Raw genomic sequence first — 26010 nt, 5'->3', positions numbered from 1 at the left:
TTTTTGTTACAACTTGGGTAAATGATGACAGAATTTTATTTTTGGGTGAACTATCCCTTTAAGAATGAGAGTGACACTCTTTGGAAAATGTCAACAACAAAAAACTCGTTTTGTGAATAATTATTTTGAGAATTATTATTATTATTATTATTATAAATCGTATACATCATATAAACATTGAAATAAACGCAAAAAAAGGAAATAATAAATAAACATTACACACGCTCCCTCTAGCGGTTCTTCACTGACACTTGAGGAGCTGAACACAACTCCACGTCAACAGGGGGCGTGTCCTGAGACGAGTCCCAGCCTGTCATTGGATGTCATTTGATTGACGTGCTGACGTGGGCGTTAGAGTGCAGGAAGTTTCTAATGAATCGCTGTTGTGTTTAGAGGTAAGAGCGGTCAAATTAACTTCATTTCACATGTTATTGTTGTTAAATGTGTTCGTTTATCAGTTTTCGTCATATAAAATGAGTGTGTTGTGTTTATAAACGGCGACGCTGTGTTTTCGTTCATTGAAGATTGTAACAACATCAGATGTTTTTACAGTCCCTGGATTGTTACATTAAGCTTTAGTGTTTATTTATAGAAACATAAAGTCAGGAAATGTTGTAAAGACGACTTTATATGCGAATTGTAAGAACAATTAGTAAATTGTTTGAGTTTGATGCTCGACAGTGGACACGGAGTCTTACAAAACAACGGATTTATTGATCTGAAATTATTGATCTCTTAATTCTGGAAGTCATTTGAGTGTTACAGAATCCGTTTAATCATGTTAAACGCCTAAAATAAGGGGATAAACATGGTTTCTTCTCATGTTTCAGTGCGACGTAGTGTATCCTACTGTTAAACTGCAACAGGATTACATTATTCATTTACAGTCGTGCTCAAACATGATGCTTTGCTGCTAGTTTTCTTTTAAACGTTTAGATTTGTCTTGACTTGCGATAAACTCGCCACGACGGATCTCTCAGATAGCTGATGGATTTTATTTTTAAACAAAATTAAGTACTTTTATACAGCAAGGATGCATTAAATTGATCAAAAATGACAGTAAAGACATTTATTTCAATAATCATAAATGTTTCTTGAGCATCAAATTTATCATCATATTAGAGTGATTTCTGAAGGATCATGTGACACTGAAGACTGGAGTAATGATGCTGAAAATTCAGCTTTGATCACAGGAATAAATCACACTTTACTATATATATTCACATAGAAAACAGCTGTTTTACATTGTAATAATATTTCACAATATTACTGTTTTTCCATCAAATACATGCAGCCTTGGTGAGCAAAAGAGATTCTATCAAAAGTGTTAAAAAATCTTTTGATGGTAGTGTAAATCAGTCAAACATTTGGACAGAACTTATGTATCTCATCTTGACCTAATGTTATGCTTAATTACTTACACAAATATAAATTATGCCTCACCTATGTATAAATTTACTTTCTTGTTTGTGATATTTTTGCCATGCATACTGTCCCAGGCATCTAACAGTTGTTAACATTTCTGGCCTAAATATTTTCAAAACTAAAGTTTTAATGACATTTCTATTTTTCTACATGGATGAGCTTGTAAAGTTTAGTCAAGGCCGCCACGATGTACACACATGTACTGAACGCACACAGATTTCGAGGTATGCTCTGTTTCGAGATCATGAAGATTGACAGTCACTCACCTGAGCTTCAGCATCAGTTTATCAGGCTCGAGTCGAGGCATCGTCAAGATTTATGTGATGTTGAATGGATGAATGTTCACATCAGTCTGTATATTGCGTTGTCTGACAGAATTAGGCAGGTCTCTCTCTCTCTCTCTCTCTCTCTCTCTCTCTCTCTCAAACACACACAATAGCAGATGAAAAGAACGGCTGAGCCCATTACAAACTGCTGGCATGGCTTTCATGCTCTGTGTGTGTGTGTGTGTGTGTGCTGTTTTCATGTTTAGCTGGTGTTAATGTTGAAATAATAGTTTTTAATGCTGTATGTGCAGCAGGGTCACCGTGTGTGTGATTTCAGAAGTGAGTGACAGATGTTGTGTAGATGTTGTGTGTGTGTGTGTGTGTTTGGGTGGGATGTGTTGTGTTGTGTGTGTGTGAGCGCTTGAATGTACTGGGTCTCTCTCAGAACCACCAGTATTACCTTCTTTGTTCGTTCCACACACACACGGTTCACAGAGAGAGACAGAATAAAGGGCTTGAATTTAAGTAAAATAAGCTCTGCACACCATCCTGTGTGTGGAGGATCTATCCAGATAGTTAGTGTTGAACGCATCTGTAGGATGAAGGAGGTTTGTACTCCTCGATGGCTGAAGGGTGGAGGGTTCCCGGCTTTACAGGCCTTCATCATCATCATCATCGGTCCATCTGGGTATGTGCTCTTCGTGGGCCGTCAGAGCAGAAGACTGTCCTCTGTGTGTGTGAGAAGTGGTTGTGCACAGCAGGTTAATGCTGATTTATAATTCCCTCGAAGTCTTTCCGCATTAAAACAGATTTTCATTTAGCAATTTTTAACTCGGTAAAGCCTATTCTATCGTATTTAATATTTCTAAGGCCTCTGAATGATCTGATAAACCTGTCGCACACGATCTCCTCCAGTCCTTCTGTCGTCCGATTGATAGTTCATCATTTTTATCAAGTAAAAGCCTTTTTATCTGTACAAACGTCCTCCTTCAGCTCGAGCTTCACGTCTTTCTGCTGTCAAATCTGACCTGATTTGATCAAGTAAACGATATTGTTAGTAATATTTCCAGATGAACACGTACTAGATTTAAGCAACTTTGGTTTATTTGATTATTCATCATAAAAAATATATATATATATATATAAAATCAGGCTTTTGAGGAAGGTTTATTTGTTCATCTCTCAATCATCATTGCATTGCATTGCATTAAATGTTTTAAAACCACAAAAATGCTTAAAACTAAGCATTTAAATATCATCTTAAGACATATTATATCATATTATTTAATGTGAGCATTCTGTTGTACTGTTATTACGTTTTTACATGACAAGCTATCCGAATTTCATCTTATAAATATCAGCATCTGCAGCAAATTGCATATTTCTGCTTAGTTTGGGCCTCTGCTTTCCTCCTCAAGTTTACATCTCACAACTATATGAGCCATAAAAGCCTATAAATTTAAGATGTATAATTACTTTATCTGTCTATTATTTTCATGTCAGGCTTTAGGGTTCAGGGTTCAAAGCGTGTTTGATGTACGGTCAGCCTCTGCATAAATGATTCAATAACTAAAATGTGTGTTATGATGATGTATGATTAGTGGTATCAGTGTTCATATCAGCCACTGGTTTCCGCCACTAACCCAGACTGGTTTGCAGAAGTTCTAGTTCTCTTTGTGTCTGCTCAGAAACGCACAGCTAAAGACAGGTCAGGTCTGTTTTAAAAGGTTTCGAGTGATTTTTCTGTAATTATTGTGCTCATTTAATTTCAGGAATTTCATGTCTGATTTTCTGTGATGAAACTGTATTTTTAATGTCTTCACATCGGCCATCACAATCCAGACGCTGAACTGAGTTTGTGTTTCTGTTTGTTCACTTCTTTCACTTCACTATTTACTCATTAATGACCTAATTATTAGGTCTGGTCTGGTCTGGTCATATCTAATTTGGTGTTTGTTATTCAAAGTATTTTTCTCAAGCCTGACTTATTATAATGCCGGAGTTTTTCCTAATGCTCGAAAGTCTCTGTCCTCATACCATTGATATTTGATATTTATTGATATGATATTTGTATTTTTGTAATTAAATTTTTGCCATGAAAATAGCTTTGAATGCTGACATGGCACTAAATAAAACAATCTGAATCTGTCCTCGTACATCTCAAGCTCATCCTCTGGCGTTTTGCTACTTCAGCATGTTGCTTGATTTATATGAAATGATAAAAATGGATCAGAAAGATGTTTAACCAAAGACGTCGTCCTCTGAGCTAGAGAGATTCGAGTGTTTCTTAATGTCAACAACATCAAATAAAAATGGTGAATTATTCATCAGTGCAGGTTTTTTAAAATAAAAACTTGCTCCACCGATAAAGAGATTAAGGAACGTATCACCAATGTACATGCACTAATTCTGTGTGTTAAACGGCCTGAAAATAATATGATTCGGTTCATATCGTGTCAGATGTTTCAGTGTTGGCATGACTTCAGATCTGCCAGCATGTCATGATGATAAAGTTGAGATGTTGCGCACTGTCAGACTTTAGCTCTGTGTGCAAAGGTCACAGTCGTACATTAAGGAGCAGAACATGAACTCTGTGTCTTCTCTTCTGTTCTCTTCAGTCCCAGACCATGAACTACGTGGGTCAGCTGGCCGAGACGGTGTTTGTGACGGTGAAGGAGCTTTATCGCGGCCTGAACCCGGCCACACTCACCGGTGGCATCGATGTGATCGTGGTTCGCCAGCCTGATGGCACTTACCAGTGTTCCCCGTTCCACGTCCGCTTCGGGAAACTCGGAGTCCTGCGGTCCAAAGAGAAAGTGGTGAGTGTGTTAGCTTCAGGGATCTACAGTCATGTCAGTGCTGATCTAGAGGAATCTGTGTGTGTGTTCTGAATGTTGAGTTAAAGCTCTTGTGCTCGTCTGACAAAATGTTCCTCTTTCTCAGAACGAACCGGACTTTAACAGCAGAGAACATCTTGTTAGCACGAAATAGTTTTTTTTTGTTGCATTTTAACAAGAACAAAACATAATTTACGTACATATAACCATACATGTCAGGGGTAAAGAAGAAAGCAAAAAAAAGAAAAGAAAGGCATTTTACAGAAAGCACCTGTACCTGTCAAACAGCTGTGTAGTTTTCCTAGCTTTTAGGGTTTTACTTTTGGATATTGTTTCTAAATATATTTTAACATCAATTTTAAAATGTTCAAAATTTGGTATTTTTCCATTCCATTTGACTTTATGAATATAGTAACGGGCAATTATAACAATTAAATCTAAAATAAACTAAAGATTTTTATCATTATGAAATGAAAAACATTCATGTTAGCACAAAATAGTTTTCAAGCGATTTCATAAATGTGTCAAAAATAGTGAAATTAACTACCCAGAAGTTCTACTATCATAATTATTATTATTTTAATTTTGCTAGACAGTAATGATGGTCATATTTTAATGTAAAAGCAGTGGCATTTCATTTAAATTGAAATTAAACTCATTTATTTATTTTATTTATTTTTTACAGCATATTTAATGCCAGTTATATTTTCATTCAACAGTGGAATTTCGTTTACCTTCATTTTTAATCTAATTAATAAACTTAATTTAAATTAACCATTTTTTAAATTAATTTAATTGCAGACATATTTTCAGCTTTTCATGACATTTATTGCCATGTATAATTGCATTCAGCAATATTCTTTTTTCCTTGCATTTTACACCTTGCAGCATTTTTTATAGTGTGCCAAAGCTTCTTGCACAAAGTTTTTAATGACCATTTCCACTCCATTATACCATAACCATTAGAATCAAACATGCTTTTTTTTTTCTTTTTTTTGCATCTGTACCTTTAAGACTTCAGTATGTAAATTACCTCTGCATAGCATTCATATGTTAATGAGCTCATGGATAATGAATGAGGCTTAAGTATGTCTACATCATTTTATTTCAAACGAGAGAAGAAAACCTTACTTCGCTCATTAATTGGTTGGTTCCCAGAATCCATATTCCTAAGTTTTCCTCCGGTTCAGGTCACGTGACGTAACCGCTGTATTCGTCCATCCACAGGTGGATATCGAGATCAACGGGGAGCCTGTGAGCCTGCATATGAAGCTGGGAGACAATGGAGAGGCGTTCTTCGTGGAGGAGAACGAGGATTTTGAGGTTTGTCCAGATGACTGAGTTCACTAACCTCTCTCGTCTAATGTTCTGCTGTGGTTTTCACGATTCTCTCTCCGTGTCCGTGTCAGACGAGGGTTCCCGCTCACCTCTGCACTTCTCCGATCCCCACTGACGTTCCAGAGGTGTCCGAGACGACCGAGTCTTCCGTCACGTCTTCCTCCAGTCGACGGAAAAAGCGCCGGCGTAAACGTGCTCGTTCGGACAATCATCAGCGTGAGGACGACAGGTCCTCCTCGGACGAGAAAGGAGAAAGTCTAGACCAGGATTTCCTCAAGGACGAGTCACTTTTGGCGGCCAGGTTAGATGTTTACTCAGCTTATTGTACATGATCTTTTCCAGCTTCTGTCAGAAAGAAGATTGGTGGCTGGTTATTTCACGAAGCTCTAGTTGCACCAGCTGTGCATACGCTAGTTTTAACGTAAAGTGGCCCTACATTACAACTTATGCACTAATTAAACTTAAACTCTTAATGGAGGCACTTTATTAGTGTACTTAAGAAAGTACTGTTACATTGGTAAATTAATCATAATAAATTAAGGTAATTTCTTGTGTTTTGTTTGTATCAATATTTATTTATTGATCCTTTTTGAATGTTGTTTACATATGAAAATACCTATTTTGTTATTGATGATTAAGTAGTATCGTGTTTCAATGTATTTCAAGTTATTGGATCATTAAGGATAAACTAAACATCACGCATTACTTTTCTAAGAGCTTGAGACCTACTGTGTTCTGGCTTAAAGTCGGCATTAAACAGGTTGTGCTCATCTTTACTTCTCTATTGGGACGAATATCCGAGTGAAACGCTTCTGGAACAAAAACAAATGTGGGCGGGGCTTGATTTTGTCTGTGAGGAATTGATTGGACGGTTGTGGTTTGCTATTGGCTGATCTCATGTGAGTGACAGGTTGCCCCGCCCTCGTCATCAGAGAAGAAAAGGAATCCTGCAAGAGGGAGAGGAAGTTATTTTAATAATGATGTGCACGTATTAATCATTTATAATGCATGCTGCAATATTCCATAAAAACAAAAAGAATTGTCAGTTTTGATTTATGGTGACTTTAAGAGCAAATGGTGGAGTTACGGTGCAACAAACGGTGTTACAAATGTTTTGTGTTTTTACTCTCTACACTACAGTAAGTCGATATACTTCTCGCTGTCAGAGGAACCGTACGAGGACTCGTGTGGAGCTCCGAGAGACGTTCATCCTCACTCTGAGGGAGAGTGTTCTGTTAATGAGAGGTACTGACAAATCCTTAACCGTTTTTGCTCACCAGTCACTGTGGCTAATGGTTTTCCAAAGTTACCAATCACTGTGGCTAATGGTTTTCCAAAGTTACCAGTCACTGTGGCTAGCGGTTTTCCAAAGTTACCAGTCACTGTGGCTAATGGTTTTCCAAAGTTACCAGTCACTGTGGCTAATGGTTTTCCAAGGTTACCAGTCACTGTGGCTAGTGGTTTTCCGAAGTTACCAGTCACTGTGGCTAATGGTTTTCCAAAGTTAACAGTCACTGTGGCTTGTGGTTTTCCAAAGTTAACAGTCACTGGTGGCTAATGGTTTTCCAAAGTTAACAGTCACTGTGGCTTGTGGTTTTCCAAAGTTAAAGGCAGGGTAGGTAGGATTTATTAAAAATTAAAGATCCAAATTTGTTAAAACTTTCTATATATATCAATACATAATTAAAATGTAAGAACTCTGAAAAAAAGAGTATAAAAATCAAGTGACTCTAGACCGTTTAATCTGTATTAAACACAGCTCATTATTTCGATTCGGGACGAATCAAAGGATTAGCTTAGGCGACTGTCACTCTCTCGCAACCATGGCAACCACCCTTTTGCCACACAGCACCTGCCCACTTGCGCGCGACCGTTTGATTTGAGGAGTGCGAGAGGCACGGAACCTGATCACACCTCCGTCCAGTAGATGGCGGTAATGCACTATGTTTGCAAGCTGCCAATAAAATCTATCGAAGAAGAAGAAGAAGGCACTGAACCTAGGAATACCAAAACAATGGCAGAGAAAGAGCAATCTAAATTTACAGTACCGGCATATGCAGTTAGTGAAGGCAAACCAGGCAAAAAAATGCCCCTTCCCCTCCGCTTGTCTCAGGTAAATAATGCGTCCTCTAGCTCAGCGGTCGGAGTCGCGCGTTCATGTGTTTTGGGGATGTGGCTTTGGAAGAAGCACAGAAATGAGGGGGTGGAGTGAATGGAAATAATGAGATGTCTTTAAAACAGTCGTGAGAGGTCTACAGACACTCGATTTTGATACTTTCTTTTTCAGAGTACTTACATTTTAATTATGTATTGATATGTACATAAAGTTTAAACAAATTTGAAAAATAGAATTTTTAGACCATTTCTACCTACCCTGCCTTTAACAGTCACTGGTGGCTAATGGTTTTCCAAAGTTACCAGCCACTGTGGCTAATGGTTTTCCAAAGTTACCAGTCACTGTGGCTAATGGTTTTCCAAAGTTACCCGTCACTGTGGCTAGTGGTTTTCCAAAGTTACCAGTCACTGTGGCTAGTGGTTTTCCAAAGTTAACAGTCACTGTGGCTTGTGGTTTTCCAAAGTTAACAGTCACTGGTGGCTAATGGTTTTCCAAAGTTACCAGCCACTGTGGCTAATGGTTTTCCAAAGTTACCAGTCACTGTGGCTAATGGTTTTCCAAAGTTACCCGTCACTGTGGCTAGTGGTTTTCCAAAGTTACCAGTCACTGTGGCTAATGGTTTTCCAAAGTTACCAGTCACTGTGGCTAGTGGTTTTCCAAAGTTACCAGCCACTGTGGCTAATGGTTTTCCAAAGTTAACAGTCACTGTGGCTAGTGGTTTTCCAAAGTTACCAGCCACTGTGGCTAATGGTTTTCCAAAGTTACCAGCCACTGTGGCTAATGGTTTTCCAAAGTTACCAGTCACTGTGGCTAATGGTTTTCCAAAGTTACCAGTCACTGTGGCTAATGGTTTTCCAAAGTTACCCGTCACTGTGGCTAGTGGTTTTCCAAAGTTACCAGTCACTGTGGCTAATGGTTTTCCAAAGTTACCAGTCACTGTGGCTAATGGTTTTCCAAAGTTACCAGTCACTGTGGCTAGTGGTTTTCCAAAGTTACCAGCCACTGTGGCTAATGGTTTTCCAAAGTTAACAGTCACTGTGGCTAGTGGTTTTCCAAAGTTACCAGCCACTGTGGCTAATGGTTTTCCAAAGTTACCAGCCACTGTGGCTAATGGTTTTCCAAAGTTACCAGTCACTGTGGCTAATGGTTTTCCAAAGTTACCAGCCACTGTGGCTAATGGTTTTCCAAAGTTACCAGTCACTGTGGCTAATGGTTTTCCAAAGTTACCAGTCACTGTGGCTAGTGGTTTTCCAAAGTTACCAGTCACTGTGGCTAATGGTTTTCCAAAGTTACCAGTCACTGTGGCTAATGGTTTTCCAAAGTTACCAGTCACTGTGGCTAATGGTTTTCCAAAGTTACCAGCCACTGTGGCTAATGGTTTTCCAAAGTTACCAGTCACTGTGGCTAATGGTTTTCCAAAGTTACCAGCCACTGTGGCTAATGGTTTTCCAAAGTTACCAGTCACTGTGGCTAATGGTTTTCCAAAGTTACCAGCCACTGTGGCTAATGGTTTTCCAAAGTTACCAGTCACTGTGGCTAATGGTTTTCCAAAGTTACCAGCCACTGTGGCTAATGGTTTTCCAAAGTTACCAGCCACTCAGCATTTTCACTGCCCACAATTTTGACATCGATACCAAGGGGAAAAAAACTACTGTATAGATATTTTAATATTATCTCAGAATTTGGCAGCAGGTTTATTAGGCTGCTGTCACTTTAAGACCTGACACATGGATCCATTATACTGTCACACATGCGTTTTCTTTCTCAACTGTTTACATTCACTTAAAACATAACTGACTGTGAATACTCGCCAAAACCGGCATTTTGACATTATTTAGTGTGTATTTGACTGTTTAAGAGCAATAAGCAGTGGATAATATCTAAATTTAGTCCTGAGAGGTGGTTTTATATACCAAAATATTGGTGGGAATGACTAAAATTATGCACGATACGCTCAATCAAATCTCATACGCTGAAATTCAAGCCTTGTAACCCCAATAATATTCATCCGGAGCAAATGAAGCGAGTGAGTGAGTGGAGGCGGGGTTTGTGTGTCTCTCGCTGTCGGAGAGCGCAGCTGGTATCGTGCGTCTATTCTGCGGAAAATTAGTATAGGAAGCGTTTCAGATATTTCAGTATCGATATGCATCGAACAATCTATATTTTCGACACTACATTGCACTAAGTTTATTATTTCAGATGTCTTATTAAAAGACTAGTATGAGTGACTGCCTCACACACCACTGCTGAAATACACCCGCATTTGCTCGGTTGGCGGGTGTTGATGTCAAGCCCTGATCCTCAAACATCTTCAGATGATGTATTCACCATGTTTTAACTTCCTCTGTTGGTATCATGAGTTTCTCTGTTGTGTGTGTGTGTGTGTGTGTGTAGTGTGTTCTACAGTCGGCCCTCCTCTCCTAAGAGTGATTCTGAGCTGTGCAAGCCGCAGGAGTCTTTGGGTCCTCAGATGCAGTGGAACTGGGGCGCTTTTCCAAAGGTAGCATCACCGTGCTGCATTAAACTACTGCACGCCTCAGGCTTTCAGCGCAGATTACGCCGCTTCAAAATGTCAGAATGTTTCGAAGCCAAGTGAGCTACTACAGTCAAACCAAACATTACTCAGACACCAGATATGATTTTTGATATATTTTTTACTAGTGGGTGCAGGACTCTATAGTTCACTCAGGGTTCCCACGGGTCCTTGAAATCCTTGAAAGTTTGTGAATTTGAAAAAGAAAAAATTCAAGGCCCTGGAAAGTTTTGGAAAACAAACATGCATAGATACAGGTCCTTAAAAGTGCTTGAATTTATTTTGTGCGAGAAGTTTTCTGGAAAAAATTCCATATTATTCCCTCAAGTCCGCTAATGTGTTATTTCGCCAACAATTCGTGGCCTATGCCAGAGCATACTAGCTTACTTGATTTACTTTAGTTACGCGCATTTTCGCGCTACGTTAAGTGTTTCCCGTTAAGTGCTTTCGCACCAAACTACAACGATGGTACCTCAACGTTTCATGCAGAAGTTAATATCAGATCATTTTAGAATACAGTATAGGATGTACCGAATATTCTTCAGTTTTATGCAAATCAGAAATACGACAAATATAATCTAGAATATCTGATCTCTGTCATATGGCCAAAAAAAGTTTATTTTGCATAGTTGTGTTTGACACAAAAGAAACTGTAACAATGTATCTTACAAGGTAACACGATGTAACCTTGCTCTCACTTGAAATGTGTCCCCACATTAAGTCCTTGAATTTGAGGATATTGGACCTGGAAAGTTCTTGAAAGGTCCTTGAATTTGAAGTTAACCAGTGAGGAGAGCAAAATAAAGTCATCTGTGACATATTATACCCAAAAAGTCTTCATACAGTGACTACCAGTAACATTATACATATTTGGGACCAAAAATGATTCAGACACTTTGAGCTGATCATGTTTTGCTGAAGTGTGTTTTCTTTAATTGCTAATGCTCTTTTTACACACAGACTGAACACAATGAAGCATTGCTTGGTGATTGGTTGAGCTAAACTGGTATTATCTAATTGTGTAGTTAAATTTAACAGCTGACAGACATTCAACATAATTCATCAGTGAGAGTCTAACAGAAGGACGGACAAAACCTGTGAAATTGTCATATTTTATTACCATTCTCTAAACCAGTGGTTCTCAATCCTGGTCCTGGGGACCCACAGCTCTGCACAGTTTGTATGTCTCCCTCATTTAACACACCTGATTCAGATCATCATCTCGTTAGGAAAGAGCTCTAATGAACTGAACTGGGTGTGTCAGATAAAGGAGACATATAAAATGTGCAGAGCTGTGGGTCCCCAGGACCAGGATTGAGAACCACTGCTCTAAACTATCGCAAGTAAACTGTGATAATGTGAGAAATGCTGAAGGTGTCTGAATACATTTTGGTTTGACTGTAGGTTGTAAGGCTGTTATAACACTTTCTGAGATGATTGATTGTTCATCTGTGTGTGTGTAGGTGTGTCAGGCAGGGAGGGATGAATCTGATTCGCTGATTACACCCACTGACCACTCCCACTTTCGTACCATCCATCGACAAGCATCCTTCGACAGTGACAACACTGACTCTGTTGTGACTGTGGTGAGACCAGAACCTCAGATTGGTACGACCAGCCATGACCAAGTGGTTTCCTCATCCATTAAGGTCACCGAAACGCATGTAGTGACCTTTCAACCCGCAGACGACGACTCGACCACACTGGAAAACAGCCAGATTAGAGACTCAACAGCTGAAACTGTTAGCAGCACAGACAGTGATACTAAGACGTATGATATAACTAGCTCTGCTAATACAATCCACGGGACCAATGCTGTCAACAATGCAGGGAGTTCAGATGCTGACATAGAAAGCCAAGAGACCTGTGATGATGAGAATAACATCTCGGTCGTCTCCAAAATCCAAACCATAACCCATGTCACGTTCAGTGAGACTGAATCAAAGGTTTTAGAAGCAGAAACTGAAATAAACTCAATCACGGATTTACCAAAACACCAAAGCTCTGCGGAAAAACTGACTCTCCGGGCGGGAGACTCAGAGGAGGGGGCGGGATTAGAGACTTCAATGGCCAATCAGGACGCTGACAACGCTAGAGTGACAGAGTCCATCGTCCAATCAGAGGATCAGACGGCTCTCGAGTCGTCCTCTAAAGCCTCAGACTCTCAGGACAAGAGGAAAGGTAGTGGATTACATTATCTGGACTTATTCTGTGCTTGAAATCGGTGTGAAACGTCTGACCTGTATGTGTTCCTCCTAGTGAAGCGGAGTCAACATCTGGGACCGTCTGATATCTATCTAGACGACCTCTTGAGCCTTAACCCTGAAGTCGCTGCGCTCTATTTCCCCAAGAGGTTAGAAGTTCAGTTACCGATATGCATTACCGAATTGTTATAAATAAACCAAAATAAAATGTAATGCTTTTATTTTATTTGTTTTATTATAATAATTATATTCATCAAGTTTTTTTTCTGTTATTGGCAAAAATAGTAATAAATCCAAAATAAAATAAAACAATTTTGTTTTATTTTATTGTTTTAGTTCTGCTTTTTGACACAATACCTAAATTAGACTAAAACTATTAAAACATAGATTGAGTATAGTATTATTATTAATTGTAATAGCAAAATATCAATAAACATAAACCAAAATAAAATATTTTTTATTTGTTTTATTTCTGCTTTTTGACACAATAAGTTAATGATTGCTGTATTACGACATACAAATATAATATTCATTGAGGATATTATTAATATTATTATTATTATTATTATTATTAAATAAAATAATAATAAATCCCAAATAAAATACAAAATGTATATTTTGTTTTATTTCTGCTTTTTGACACAACTTAATGAGAGACTACAACAATAAAAATTCAATATTCATCAAGTATTATTAATATTATTACATTTTATTTTAAGTTGTCATTGTTACAGTGTAATTCTATATTTAAGTACTGAGTAATATTAATGAACTACATGTACTTACTATAGGGTTAGGATTAGGATTTGGCTGAGGGATAGTTGCATGTAATTATGCATAATTTACTGTTATTACTATAGTAAGTATATGTAACAAGGACACTGTAAAATAAAGTGTTACCATATTATTACCAATATTAATAATAATAACAGCAGAATTGCTCTGTGCAAAGAGGACCAATTTTCAATATTGGGGGTCCACTTTAAGAAAAAGCCATATTGATCCACTTTTAATGTGAGTTTTGTGGACAGATCACTGTCTTCGATGGTTCGGTCTGTGTCGGTGATGACTTGATGATCATTTTAAAAGTGGAGAAAGAGTAGGTGTGTCCTTTCTTAAACTCCTCTGTGTTTTCAGCGAGGCGGAGTCGTCGTCCCATCCGTCGGACCCGTCGGACCCGTCTCCTCCCTCGGGTCAGCTTTCCCCTCAGTCTCTGGGCAGCACCAACGCAGACAGCGGCACCGAGTATCTGTCCGACTCCACCACCGACGCGCTGGACGTCACCATGTCTCTGTGCGGGAGAGGAGACATCAGTCAGATCAGTAAAGGTACAGTACAGAGCGGGACAGACATGTAGCTCCGCCCACTGGGAGATCTCATTGGTCCAAACTCCTGCTTCAAATAACCGTATGTTAAACTTCACATGTATTCTGTAAATACAATGAAAATATAATATTCATTGAGTATATCATTATTATTATTAGCAAAAATAATAATAAATCCAAAATAAAATAAATAAAATAATTGTATATTTTGTTTTATTTCTGCTTTTCGACAGTAAAACATAAAAAAAACTGTAAAAATTCTATATTTATCAAGTATTATTATGATCATTATTATTAATAATAAAAATAGCTAAATATATTAATAAAAAAATATAAATTTTATTGTATTTGATTGGTTTATTTCTGCTTTTTGACACAATAACTAAATAATTGTTGCACTGCAGCATTACAAATATAATATTTATTGATTATATTACTACTACTACTACTAACAATAATAATAGATAAAATAAAATATAATATTATTTGGGTGTATTATTTTTATTAGTAAAAACATGTCTTTTATATATTTATGCAAAGTTGTTTTGTGATCTATATCATTGTTTTTAAATCACTGTTATTAAAATTATCGCTGCTTCAAATAGCCGTGTATTAAACTTTAAATGCATTTTGATTGGCTGTGATTTTGGTGTTTTATGCAGCATTTTATTTTCAGTGACAGAAAAAATGGTCAAATGTGTTTTTTAACTTTTTTTTTTTTGTGTGCATTTGTTGCAGAGAAGTTTACAGAGCATCTCGTCAAGTATCAAGACTTCGTCAACAACCCTGGAATAATTGAAGACCCAAACCTGGTCATCTGCATCAACTCAAAGTTCGCTACATTTTCAATTCAATTCAAGTTTTTGGTATAGCACTTTTCACAATACATATTGTTTCAAAGCAGCTTTACAAGATATAGTTAGCATGAGTAATGCTCATTAATTTAGCAGAAAGAATCTGTGTGTTTCAGGGATGAAATTTTTGTTTTAATACACTAACAATTTTTTTAAGAAAGCCTAACTGTTGGTTGGTTACTAACTTGGTGCATTAACATTTAATTAAATCAAGGTGAAGTCATCTATATTTGCAGTTTTATGTATGTAGACATGGCCCAATCAGATGTTTGTTTTATTTTGGTCTGCAGTTTGATAACATTAATAGGGTTTTTGTTGTACTTTGTGTTTGATTTGTTTCAGGTATTATAACTGGGCTGTTGCTGCTCCAATGATTCTGTCGGTTCAAGCTTTCCAGAAGACGTTACCAAAGGTAGGCTGGTCCTTGATCAGCGCTTAAACGATTAATCATTCAGGGATAATGACTTTTCTGTTGTCGTAGAGCACCATTGAGCAACTAGTCAAAGATAAGATGCCAAAGAAGTCAGGCCGCTGGTGGTTCTCCTGGAGGAGGAAAGATTTGAACAATATCGCGGTAAAAACTGATTTCATTTTCATTCAGTCCATTTCATTGAACTAACAGAATCTAACAGTAAAGAAATGATGTTTATAACCCTGATGTGATTGTGCAAATTCCCTTTATGAGTACAATATCTGCTGACCGTGCCTGAATATCTCTAATGCTGCATTGCACATTTATTTTAGGGAAACGCAAAGCCCGACTCAGGAGGGAATCAGCTTGAAGCATCTGCCGCTGTCGCTGGACCCTCTTCACTGAAGTTAGTGTCTTTGTTTATCCCAAGGTTTTCCCGCAGCCTGCCGGATCCAGGCCGTTTCCAGATCTGATGAAGGACCTTCGCCTGAACCCGGTGTCAACGCAGTGCTGAAGTGCCAACTAGTCTCTCCCTATGGAGGATCCCTTTCCCACTCTACAGATAACGCGTCGTCGGGGAAACTCAATTTGCGTATCTACCCCGAATTGATAAAATAAAATAAAATTCTGAATCAAAACTATAAGGAAACACCAGTAATTTGTTTAGGTTTGGTTTGTAGGGAATTCCAAACCTGCACACATATATTCAAACGCACATAACTATAGAACCCGTTCTTAATGCGCATCTGAACGCCATCAGCGTTTCTCACAGGTTCGCGTTTAAAGTCTGTGTAGAGAGAATGGTGTCGTCTTGGCGGCCCCTAATTTAAAAACAAATGATCGTTGCGACGGAAGCGAATCAATCAAAACTAACTTTAGCCGGAAAATAACTTTATTAAAGAACCGCTATAAAGCCAAAACAATCTTACGTTAAATTATACATTTATCTCTGTAAAGCTGCTTTGAGACAATCTACATTGTTAAAAGCGCTATATAAATGAAAATGACTTGACCTGACTTGACTTGACGTAAGACGTGTGTTTGCATGCATGCAGAATATTAAATATGGACTCAGTATTTTTTTCCTCATTACAAAATTTGACGCAAATAATTGAGAATAAAATAATTAGTTTGGTAAGCCATGCACCAGCACAAGCCACCAATAATGCATTGAAAATGTCTTGTTTACGTGTGTCATATTAGACAAAAAAGGATGCAAAGGAACAAAACAAAAGCGACAGAAGTTAATATCCAAACTTCATGCATCCACACCAACAGTTGTCAGTATAAAGGCCAAGAAATCCAGGACAAATACAAATGAAAACGCCTTTAAATTGAACATCACAGCGAGTTGTTCATGCAACCGGTTGTATAACATTGCACAATTTTGTAAGTAAGTTTGGTACGATCAGATAAATGTGCTTCCTCTTCTGTTCAGAGAGCGCTTAACCTTTGACATTCTGGCTCTTTCTTCAGTTAAACGTGTTGAAACTCAGTGTTATCTGCACTATTGGCTGACTGATGGAAATGTGCATTGCTTATTTCATCTTTGACAGTAAAGTCAAGAATTGGTGTTTTTTGTTTGTTTAGTTATTAGGGGTGTAACGATACCCACATGTCACGATTCGATACATATCATGATACTGAACTCAAGATACGATATTATTGCGATAGTCCAAGACATATGGTAAAAGGTTAACAAAAAATGTACTGTTGATTAAAATGCTAAATTTGGTTTTACATTGTGGGTGTAAATGAATAGGCTTGGACTTGCTGATACACAGGACAATAGAGACACAAGAATAAAAATATTCCTGATTCTGAAGCTGAAAATACAGAATTATTTTAGACGAATATGCTTGTACTGTCACTGACTAGATATATTTAAAATAATGTAGGCCACTTTTTACTGGTAACATCAGACATTTGGCATTATCAGGACCCAAATTTTCCCCCATTGCATTATTATACATTATATTCAACATTATATATAGTAGTTTACTATAGTAGTCTACTACATAGTTCTGACGCTAAAACTCTCACACAGTACTTTTTATTTTGGATGAACTATACACAATACCAACATGGTCACTATCCACGATATATATTGTTGCATTTTTGTATCGCGATATATTGTGACACGATATATTGTTACCCCTATTTGTTATTTGTATGTGCACAGGAGTTCTGTTGAACTCTCGAGCGATGAGGATGGTTCTGTGTCCATGATGAAGAGCAGTGAGATGATGAACACGGCGCAGTGCATCAGTCAGATGTATCGCAAATCCCTCCGGCTGACCTCAGAACAGATCGTAAGAGCACATCTAACAATGTCATCATCGTTCAATCTGTACCGGACGTTTGTGTGGTGGAGTTTAGTAAGGAGCAACTGGACTTTCTACAACTTGGAAATAAACTGAAACATTGCACCACAGAATCAAAAGAAAGAAATAGGAAATGCTATTTTGCATGCAGATAATACCATTGATATTAATTTTCATGACTGTATTACAGTAATCTCTCTTTAGATGATCTTTCATCATCTTTCTTTAGTGTGTAATGTTTGAGCATGAAAAAAAAGTCCTAGCAAAGGGAGTTATTCTCTATAGTACTGTTTCTGAACTCCTAGTCTTGAGTTTCTTCCGGGAACGAACACGTCACAATATTCCTCATTTAAATAATTAATTCGCAGAATAACGGGGCGGGGCCTGGTTGAGTTAGTTAGTAGTGTGTTAAACTGGCGGTTATGGTAAGGGGCGGGACATTTCCCAAACACACTCGAAGCGCTCGACCAATCACAACACGCTGATCGAGCTGACCAATCAGAGCACAGTGTGCTCTTCAGGAGGAGGGGCTTCATAGAGACAGGAAGTAAACAGAGCGTTACTGACAGACTGGGAAGAGAGGAGATGAAACAATGGGGAAAATAATGTGGGTTTTGAACACTTAAGCATGAAAGCTGACTCTAGTGGAGCCCAATCAAAATCAAGACTTTATAAAAGGACATAATATGGCCTCTTTAATAAACTAGACGTGTAATCTGTGTAACTTGTGTGAATTTGAGATTTTATTTCTTTTATTGTGTGTGGCAGGAGAGTCTAAATCTGCGTGAAGGGGCCAATAACGTTGTGTTCAGTGTGACCACGCAGTATCAGGGCACCTGCCGCTGCGAAGCCGCCATTTACCTGTGGAACTATGATGACAAAATCATCATCTCAGACATCGATGGCACCATCACTAAGTGAGTCTGTGTGTTTGTCGGAGCCTCATTTCAAGTTACTATGTGGGACATCATACTAACAGCTGTTCACCTTTCTCACGTATCAGGTCGGATGCTCTGGGTCACATTTTACCTCAGCTGGGGAAAGACTGGACTCATCATGGCATCGCTAAACTGTATCACAAAATACATGAGTAAGAAACACACAAGGTTCAAATCACAAGTTTCTGATTTTGATCAAACATTTGTGGATCACTGTAATCATGTGCGATTTTTATAATAGTTTTGATAGATACAGAAACTGTTTAAAGCAGCAGCAATGCAAATATTTTAAAGGTGTTAATAAAAATAAGGGCATGCCATTTAATGAATTATATTAATTGCAATTAATTGCATATATACAAAGTTCTGTCATGAAACTCTAGATAGCGCCGGCTGATAGATCCTTAACTCAATCTGCCAAACTCAATCTCACATCATTCTCTATAGGGCACAGCTGATTGGTTCTCGCTGTATCAGTAGCCAATGAGCTCGATGCTCAGCCTTTAAAGGGGACATATCAAGAAAATCTGACTTTTCCCGTGTGTAAGTGCTATAATCGGGTCCCCGGTGCTTCTACCAACCCAGAAAACGTGAAAAGTGAAACCCAGTAACTTTGTTTTGGTGAGCCTTTCTCTGTAAGCATGTCAAAATTAAAGCCGATCAGATTTCACTCTCCTTCTGATGTTGGAAGGGGATATTATTATTATTATATTACCGGCCCTTAATCTGCACGTTTACACACACGGAGCCGCCATTTGGTTTCGCAAGCGACAACAGAGTAACCAGTTCTAACACAATGGCAAAAGTTAGAGCAAAGCCTGTAAACTGTTCTGTGGTTGAGCACAGACGAGCACTGAACACTACTGACCAAAACATGTCACATCTGGCTTATAAAGACATCAGGGAACTGTCAACTTGTGTAAAAGTTAAACATGACGGTACACACATACACACACACACACACACACACACACACTAACCCTACCCCTAAACCTACCCATCACACACACACACACACACACACACACACACTAGCCAGACCCCTAAACCTACCCTTCACACACACACACACACACACACACACTAGCCCGACCCCTAAACTTACCCATCACACACACACACTAGCCCGACCCCTAAACTTACCCATCACACACACATACACACACACTAGCCCGACCCCTAAACTTACCCATCACACACACACACACACACACTAGCCCGACCCCTAAACTTACCCATCACACACACACACACACACACACACTAGCCCGACCCCTAAACCTACCCATCACACACACACACACACACACACACACACACACACACACACACACACACACTAGCCCGACCCCTAAACCTACCCATCATACACACACACACACACACACACTAGCCTGACCCCTAAACTTACCCATCACACACACACACACACACACTAGCCCGACCCCTAAACCTACCCATCACACACACACACTAGCCTGACCCCTAAACCTATCCATCACACACACACACACACTAGCCTGACCCCTAAACTTACCCATCACACACACACACACACACACTAGCCCAACCCCTAAACCTACCCATCACACATGTATTGTACACCAGCAACAGCATGTCTTGCTCACAGCAGCGTGTCATGTATGTATTAGCAGTAGCAAGTATCCATACTTGATCAGAAGCAGCAGCAATAATATCAAAACGAGACAAAACATCAACATTGTCATAACCATTACCATACCAAACACTCCGAGAGTTGTCATGACAGAACTATATTTGCTGACGAAGTCCCTCATGCAATAGGCAGGCTTTGCAATATCACATCCCACTTTCATTGTTGTTCCATGAGCATGAACCGTTTTAAAAACACTGCCGTTCTGGTCTGACCTGTTCAGCTGTTTTTGAATATATTGTGTGAAATGCATGCATTTATTTCTGTAATTGATATATTAACAGCCCAATTAGTACTTTTATTCAGCAAGGATGCATTAAATTAATAAAGTGACAGTAAAGACAATTCTAAAGTTAGAAAAAAAATTTTATTTTGATTTTACTTTCTATTTTACTTTTTATTAATCAAAGAATCCTGAAAAAAAAAAAACGCAATTGTTCTCAACATTGATAATAATCATAAATGTTTCTTGAGCAGCAAATCATCATATTAGAATGATTTCTGAAGGATCATGTGACAAAATTCAGCTTTGATCACAGGAATAAATTACATTTAGCTATATATTCACATAGAAAACAGCTGTTTTACATTGTAATAATATTTAACTGTTTTTACTGTATTTTTCATCAAATAAATACAGCCTTAGTGAGCAGAAGAGACATTTAAAACTCTTGCCGACACCAATCTTCTGAACGCTGGTGTATTTACCAATCATTTCTGATTTGGTTCTTCTCTTGCAGGAATGGTTATAAGTTCCTGTACTGTTCGGCTCGAGCTATAGGCATGGCAGACATCACTAAGGGTTACTTACAGTGGGTCAATGATAGAGGAACTGTCCTGCCCAAAGGACCTGTGCTACTGGCTCCCAGCAGCCTGTTTTCAGCCTTACACAGGTGAGCACATAGAAACCAGCTGTGTTACTGCTAAAGTCTCCATGAAACAGAAGTTGCGCTCGTCTTTTCTCTATTGTGACGTATATGTGAGTGAAACGCTTCTGAAACAAGAACAAATGTGGGCGGGGCTTGATTTTGTCTGTGAGGAATTGATTGGATGGTTGTGGTTTGCTATTGGTTGATCTTATGTGAGTGACAGGTTGCCCCGCCCTCGTCATCAGAGAAGAGAAGAGGAAGTTATTCTGATTCAAGATTGCGAGGAACATTAATGATGTGCATCAATAAATACTGCAATATTCCATACATTATTTCATGGTGACTTTATTGTAGTCTAATGTAGCCAGACCCTTAAAGTCCACTTTTCTGATCTCTGCATAGACGCTACTAGAGCTGAAACTACTGTTAAAGGGTTAGTTCACCCAAAAATGAAAATTCTGTCAGCAATTACTCTCCCTCATGTTGTTCCAACCCCGTAAGACTTTCGTTCATCTTCGGAACACAAATCAAGATATTATTGATGAAATCTGAGAGCTGTCTCACTCCTCCATAGGCTTCTATGTAATTGAAACTTGCCGGCCCAGAAAAGTTAGTAAAGACATCGTTAAAATAGTCCAGGTGACTACAGTGGCTCAACCTTAAGTTTAGCAAGCGACGAGAATACTTTTTGTGCGCAAAACCCCCCAAAATAACGACTTTATTCAACTATTCATTTTCATGAACGGAGGCTCACTATTGGCCGACGCTGGTCATGTGTGTGATACTGGCCAATAGTGAGCCTACATTCTGACGTACAACTCCAGAAGCGCTGCGCTGTTACACTACATGATGTTTTATTAACAAGGTTCGGGAGGAGCACGTTCAGATAATTAACACAAGTGGAGAGCACTCAGCAATCAATGGTAAGAGGTGCATATATACTCCGCAGTCTCACCTCATTTCATTGACAGTTTTTGCAGCATCCCTCCACCACCCCTTCTCCACGCTTCTAGTCCTAAAACACTTACATACGGGGGGAGTACTCTGGGTTCGGGCCGAACTCCGAGCTCGGAGCCCTCCCTCCGGACAGCACGCCAAATACACATTAAACTTTACCCCTTCAAATTACATGTAAGTGTGAACTCGTGAAGTGAACTCACTCAGAGAAACACAGAAGGAAATGAATAGTGGAATAAAGTTGTTATTTTGGGGTTTTTTGCACACAAAAAGTATTCTCGTCGCTTGATGAACTTAAGGTTGAGCCACTGTAGTCTCTTGGACTATTTTAACGATGTCTTTACTAACTTTTCTGGGCCGACAAGTTTCAATTACATAGAAGCCTATGGAGGAGTGAGCCAGCTCTCAGATTCATCAAAAATATCTTGATTTGTGTTCCGAAGATGAACGAAAGTCTTACGGGGTTGGAACAACATGAGGGAGAGTAATTACTGACAGAATTTTCATTTTTGGGTGAACTAACCCGTTATTGTAATTCTTTGTGTTTCTCAGAGAGGTGATTGAGAAGAAGCCGGAGGTGTTTAAGATCGCCTGTCTCACTGACATCAGAGATCTGTTCAGTCCCATCAGACATCCCTTCTACGCAGCCTTCGGCAACAGAACTAACGTGAGGCTTTCTGCAATATTAGAAACACGTGCATTTCCACAGAGTTATGTGAGAGCCTGACCATATTCTGCATCTGTGTCTAGGATGCTTACGCTTATAAGGAGGTTGGTGTGCCTGAAACTCACATATTCACTGTCAACCCGAAAGGAGAACTCATACAAGAAAAGACCAAAGGAAACAAGTCCTCGTAAGTTACATCACTCGCTCTCTCTCTCACACCCACACACACACACACGTTTGTTTTGCTGTACTTGTGAAGACATTCCATAGGCGCAGGGCCGGATTATCCATAGACGGGATTGGGCGAGTGCCCTGGGGCACCAGCCAATAGGGGGGCACCAAGTGATTAAGATAATGACTAGACTTTAAAATATTTTTCATGTTTTGTATATATATTATTTTGCTGGAAGAGATGCAGATACAAAATGACAGTTAATGATACAATATATACAGAGAGAATATTAATTATATCCATAAAGAATTGACCGTTCGCAAAACCCCGCCCTCGAACGGTCCTCGTCCAATCCTAGCTCAGCAACTGTAACTAAGGAGAAGGACCCCCGTGACCGTCAAACATTGCGATTTTCAGCAAGATAGTGAAACGATGCGCCACCCCAAAAGTTTATAGGGAGGGGTCGTTTTTTTCGCCTTTCCAAAGCCCAAGATCCAAGCGGAAAGATGCCGACAATGGATTAAGACAACCCCGACAACCTCACTCATGGGCGTCAGTTTGGTTTGAACTGTGCTGGGGACAGAGACGCATTCGGAAGTGCATTTTCAGAAGTGCTGGGTATAATGACGCATTATTTATTTTTTTCTCTTTCGCGCAGGTCATGTTTTGAAAGACGATGTCCTGTAGCTTAGCCTACTAATGTAAATAAATAAAAATGTACACAAAAATGTGATATCCAACTCGTTTTATGAATAAGAAAGCCTTAAGTTTTCAAAAAGCACATCTCTGACCCACTAATCTACTTCATAAGTACCATGCTGACAATATGACATGACGTGGTTTAACAATGATGACCAAATTTCTCTCTCATATTGCTCCTCATAACCACTGAAAACGGTCAAAAAATCGAACCAAAAGTCCAGGTTAAAGTTAAGGACGTTATCTGACATTAAGCGCTGCGTTTCTGCTTCACATTTTCAGCAGGGCAGCGTGGGTTGTGGGTTGGGCTGTGTGGGTTGACTCCACACGGTTCTCATGGGGTTTATACTAACGTGAAAAAGCTTTACGTGGCTTAATGTACCTAAACAACGATCACCAAATTTCTCTCTCATATTGCTCCTCATAACCACTGAAAACTGTAAAAGGGGGGGGGCACTTCAAATGTTGTCACCCAGGGGCACTACACGGTGTTAATCCGGGCCTGCATAGGCGTAATAGTTTTTATACTGTACAAACTGTATATTCTATTCACCTACACTAACCCGACCCCTAAACCTGCCCATCACACACACACACACACACACACACACACACACTAACCCTACCCCTAAACCTACCCATCACACACGCACACGCACACACACACACACACACACACACACTAGCCCGACCCCTAAACCTACCCATCACACACACACACTAACCCTAACCCTACCCACCACACACACACAAACACACACACACACACTAACCCTACCCATCACACACACACTAACCCTACCCATCACACACACACACACACACACACACTAACCCTACCCCTAAACCTACCCATCACACACACGCACACACACTAGCCCGACCCCTAAACCTACCCATCACACACACACACACACACACACACACACACAGACTAACCCTAACCCTAAACCTACCCATCACACACACACACACACACACTAACCCTAAACCTACCCATCACAGAAAACTTTATGCATTTTAAAATTTTGAATAAAACACTGTTTAGTATGTTTTCACACACACAGATACACATTTACTCACTTCTAACTTCATTGGTAATATTCACATATTAAAAAAATAATAATAATTTAGTTTGACTGGCATTTTGTGTGTGTTTCAGCTACTCTCATCTCAGCGAGATGGTGGATCACTTCTTCCCTTTCTTCTGTAAAGATCCGACCACATCCTTCGACTGTCCTGAGTTCAGCCATTTCTCGTTCTGGAGGGAGCCGTTGCCTCCGCTGGATCTCGCTGAGCTAAACTAGTCTGGTTAACTCCACACCAATCATCTCTCAGTGCCGATCTTATACCTCTTTCTTAACACTTCTTTATATAGAGCCGAATGTGTCTGTGCATTTACAGCGAAACCTGCTGTAGCATTTAAACTGGAGATGTACACACACACACACGCACAAGCCTGCGAGTCTACACAAACACAGCCTAATGTATGCAATCATAATGCTATAACACTACACTGAGCACTGAGCAGCTCTTCTTCATCAGAAATCCTCTTTTGACCCCACAGATGGAAAGAAAACGCATGAACCTGTGTTAAAGCCGCTGTGTGCCTTCACTATTACTATAACACTGAGCTGGGATTCTCACGAATATATGTCCATTTCAACTTCTCCGACAAATAATGGCCTATATGTCAGTTTCAAGGGTTTTTTATTTGTATATTTTAACTTTTCTTCTTCTTTTTTTTACACAATTGATTTATTTGAGTGGGTACTGAAAGAGTATGAATTTGTTTTATCAGCAAATACTTTATACAACTAAATTGTATTTCTATTTATTTTCAGCATTCAAATTGAGCAAAGACAATCTATATGTATTTGACTTTACATTTATTGTATTTAAAAGAACTTTGAAACAATAAAAACACTGAGTGACACTTGACACTTCACTTGTCTGGACTTTCAGGAATATAGTTAGTGGTGTTTTCCAAAGTAACCCTCACTTGAGCCTTAAATCCTCAGGTATAGTTCAGCATGGAGACACTCCTTTGACATTCTGAGTTCTGTGACACAAAAACTATACAAGGGATGAATGCAAACTTTGAACTCTGGTTATAAAGAGTGAAACATCAACCAAAAGTTTGTTTAATTGATATTATTGATATTGTGTGTGTTGATACTAACTGGCTGGCCCAAATATATTTATTTATGTTCGGTTTCCTAAACTTATTTTTATCCGGTTCTTGTCCACGACCTCGTCAAAAATATTTTTGTCAAATGGGAACTTTTACTTGGTAAAGGTTGTTGTAGTTTTTTTTTTTCTGGTGTGATTCAAAATAAAAAAATAAATAAAATCAGTAAAAGATGAAGGATACTTACGTGTCTCTTTGTTTTTATATTGCG

General features: G+C 38.9%; 1 protein-coding gene across 2 annotated transcripts; it reads left to right on the top strand.

Annotated features, from left to right (window-relative positions):
• The first annotated feature begins 339 nt into the window (after window positions 1-339).
• LOC311301152 (phosphatidate phosphatase LPIN2) lies at window positions 340-25981 on the top strand. Of its 2 annotated transcripts, none has more exons than XM_084426060.1 (20): window positions 340-395; window positions 4310-4510; window positions 5756-5851; window positions 5938-6167; window positions 7007-7111; window positions 10377-10482; window positions 11979-12696; window positions 12775-12868; window positions 13857-14047; window positions 14783-14876; window positions 15241-15310; window positions 15380-15472; window positions 15643-15716; window positions 17493-17622; window positions 18403-18551; window positions 18638-18724; window positions 20985-21137; window positions 22623-22737; window positions 22821-22924; window positions 24771-25981. In XM_084426060.1, the coding sequence occupies exons 2-20, from the start codon at window positions 4319-4321 to the stop codon at window positions 24913-24915; spliced, it is 2946 nt and encodes a 981-aa protein (XP_084282186.1). In that variant the 5' UTR covers window positions 340-395; window positions 4310-4318; the 3' UTR covers window positions 24916-25981. The 2 variants fall into 2 exon arrangements, with proteins under 2 accessions (XP_084282186.1, XP_084282187.1); XM_084426061.1 differs by lacking the exon at window positions 340-395 and adding an exon at window positions 3374-3399.
• The last annotated feature ends 29 nt before the right edge of the window (window positions 25982-26010 follow it).

This window comes from Rutilus rutilus (genome assembly GCF_951802725.1).
Source record: "Rutilus rutilus genome assembly, chromosome: 12".
Taxonomy (NCBI): Eukaryota; Metazoa; Chordata; class Actinopteri; order Cypriniformes; family Leuciscidae; genus Rutilus; species Rutilus rutilus.
The sequence above is the reverse complement of the archived record's forward strand: the minus strand, read 5'-3'. Positions and strand labels throughout refer to the sequence as shown.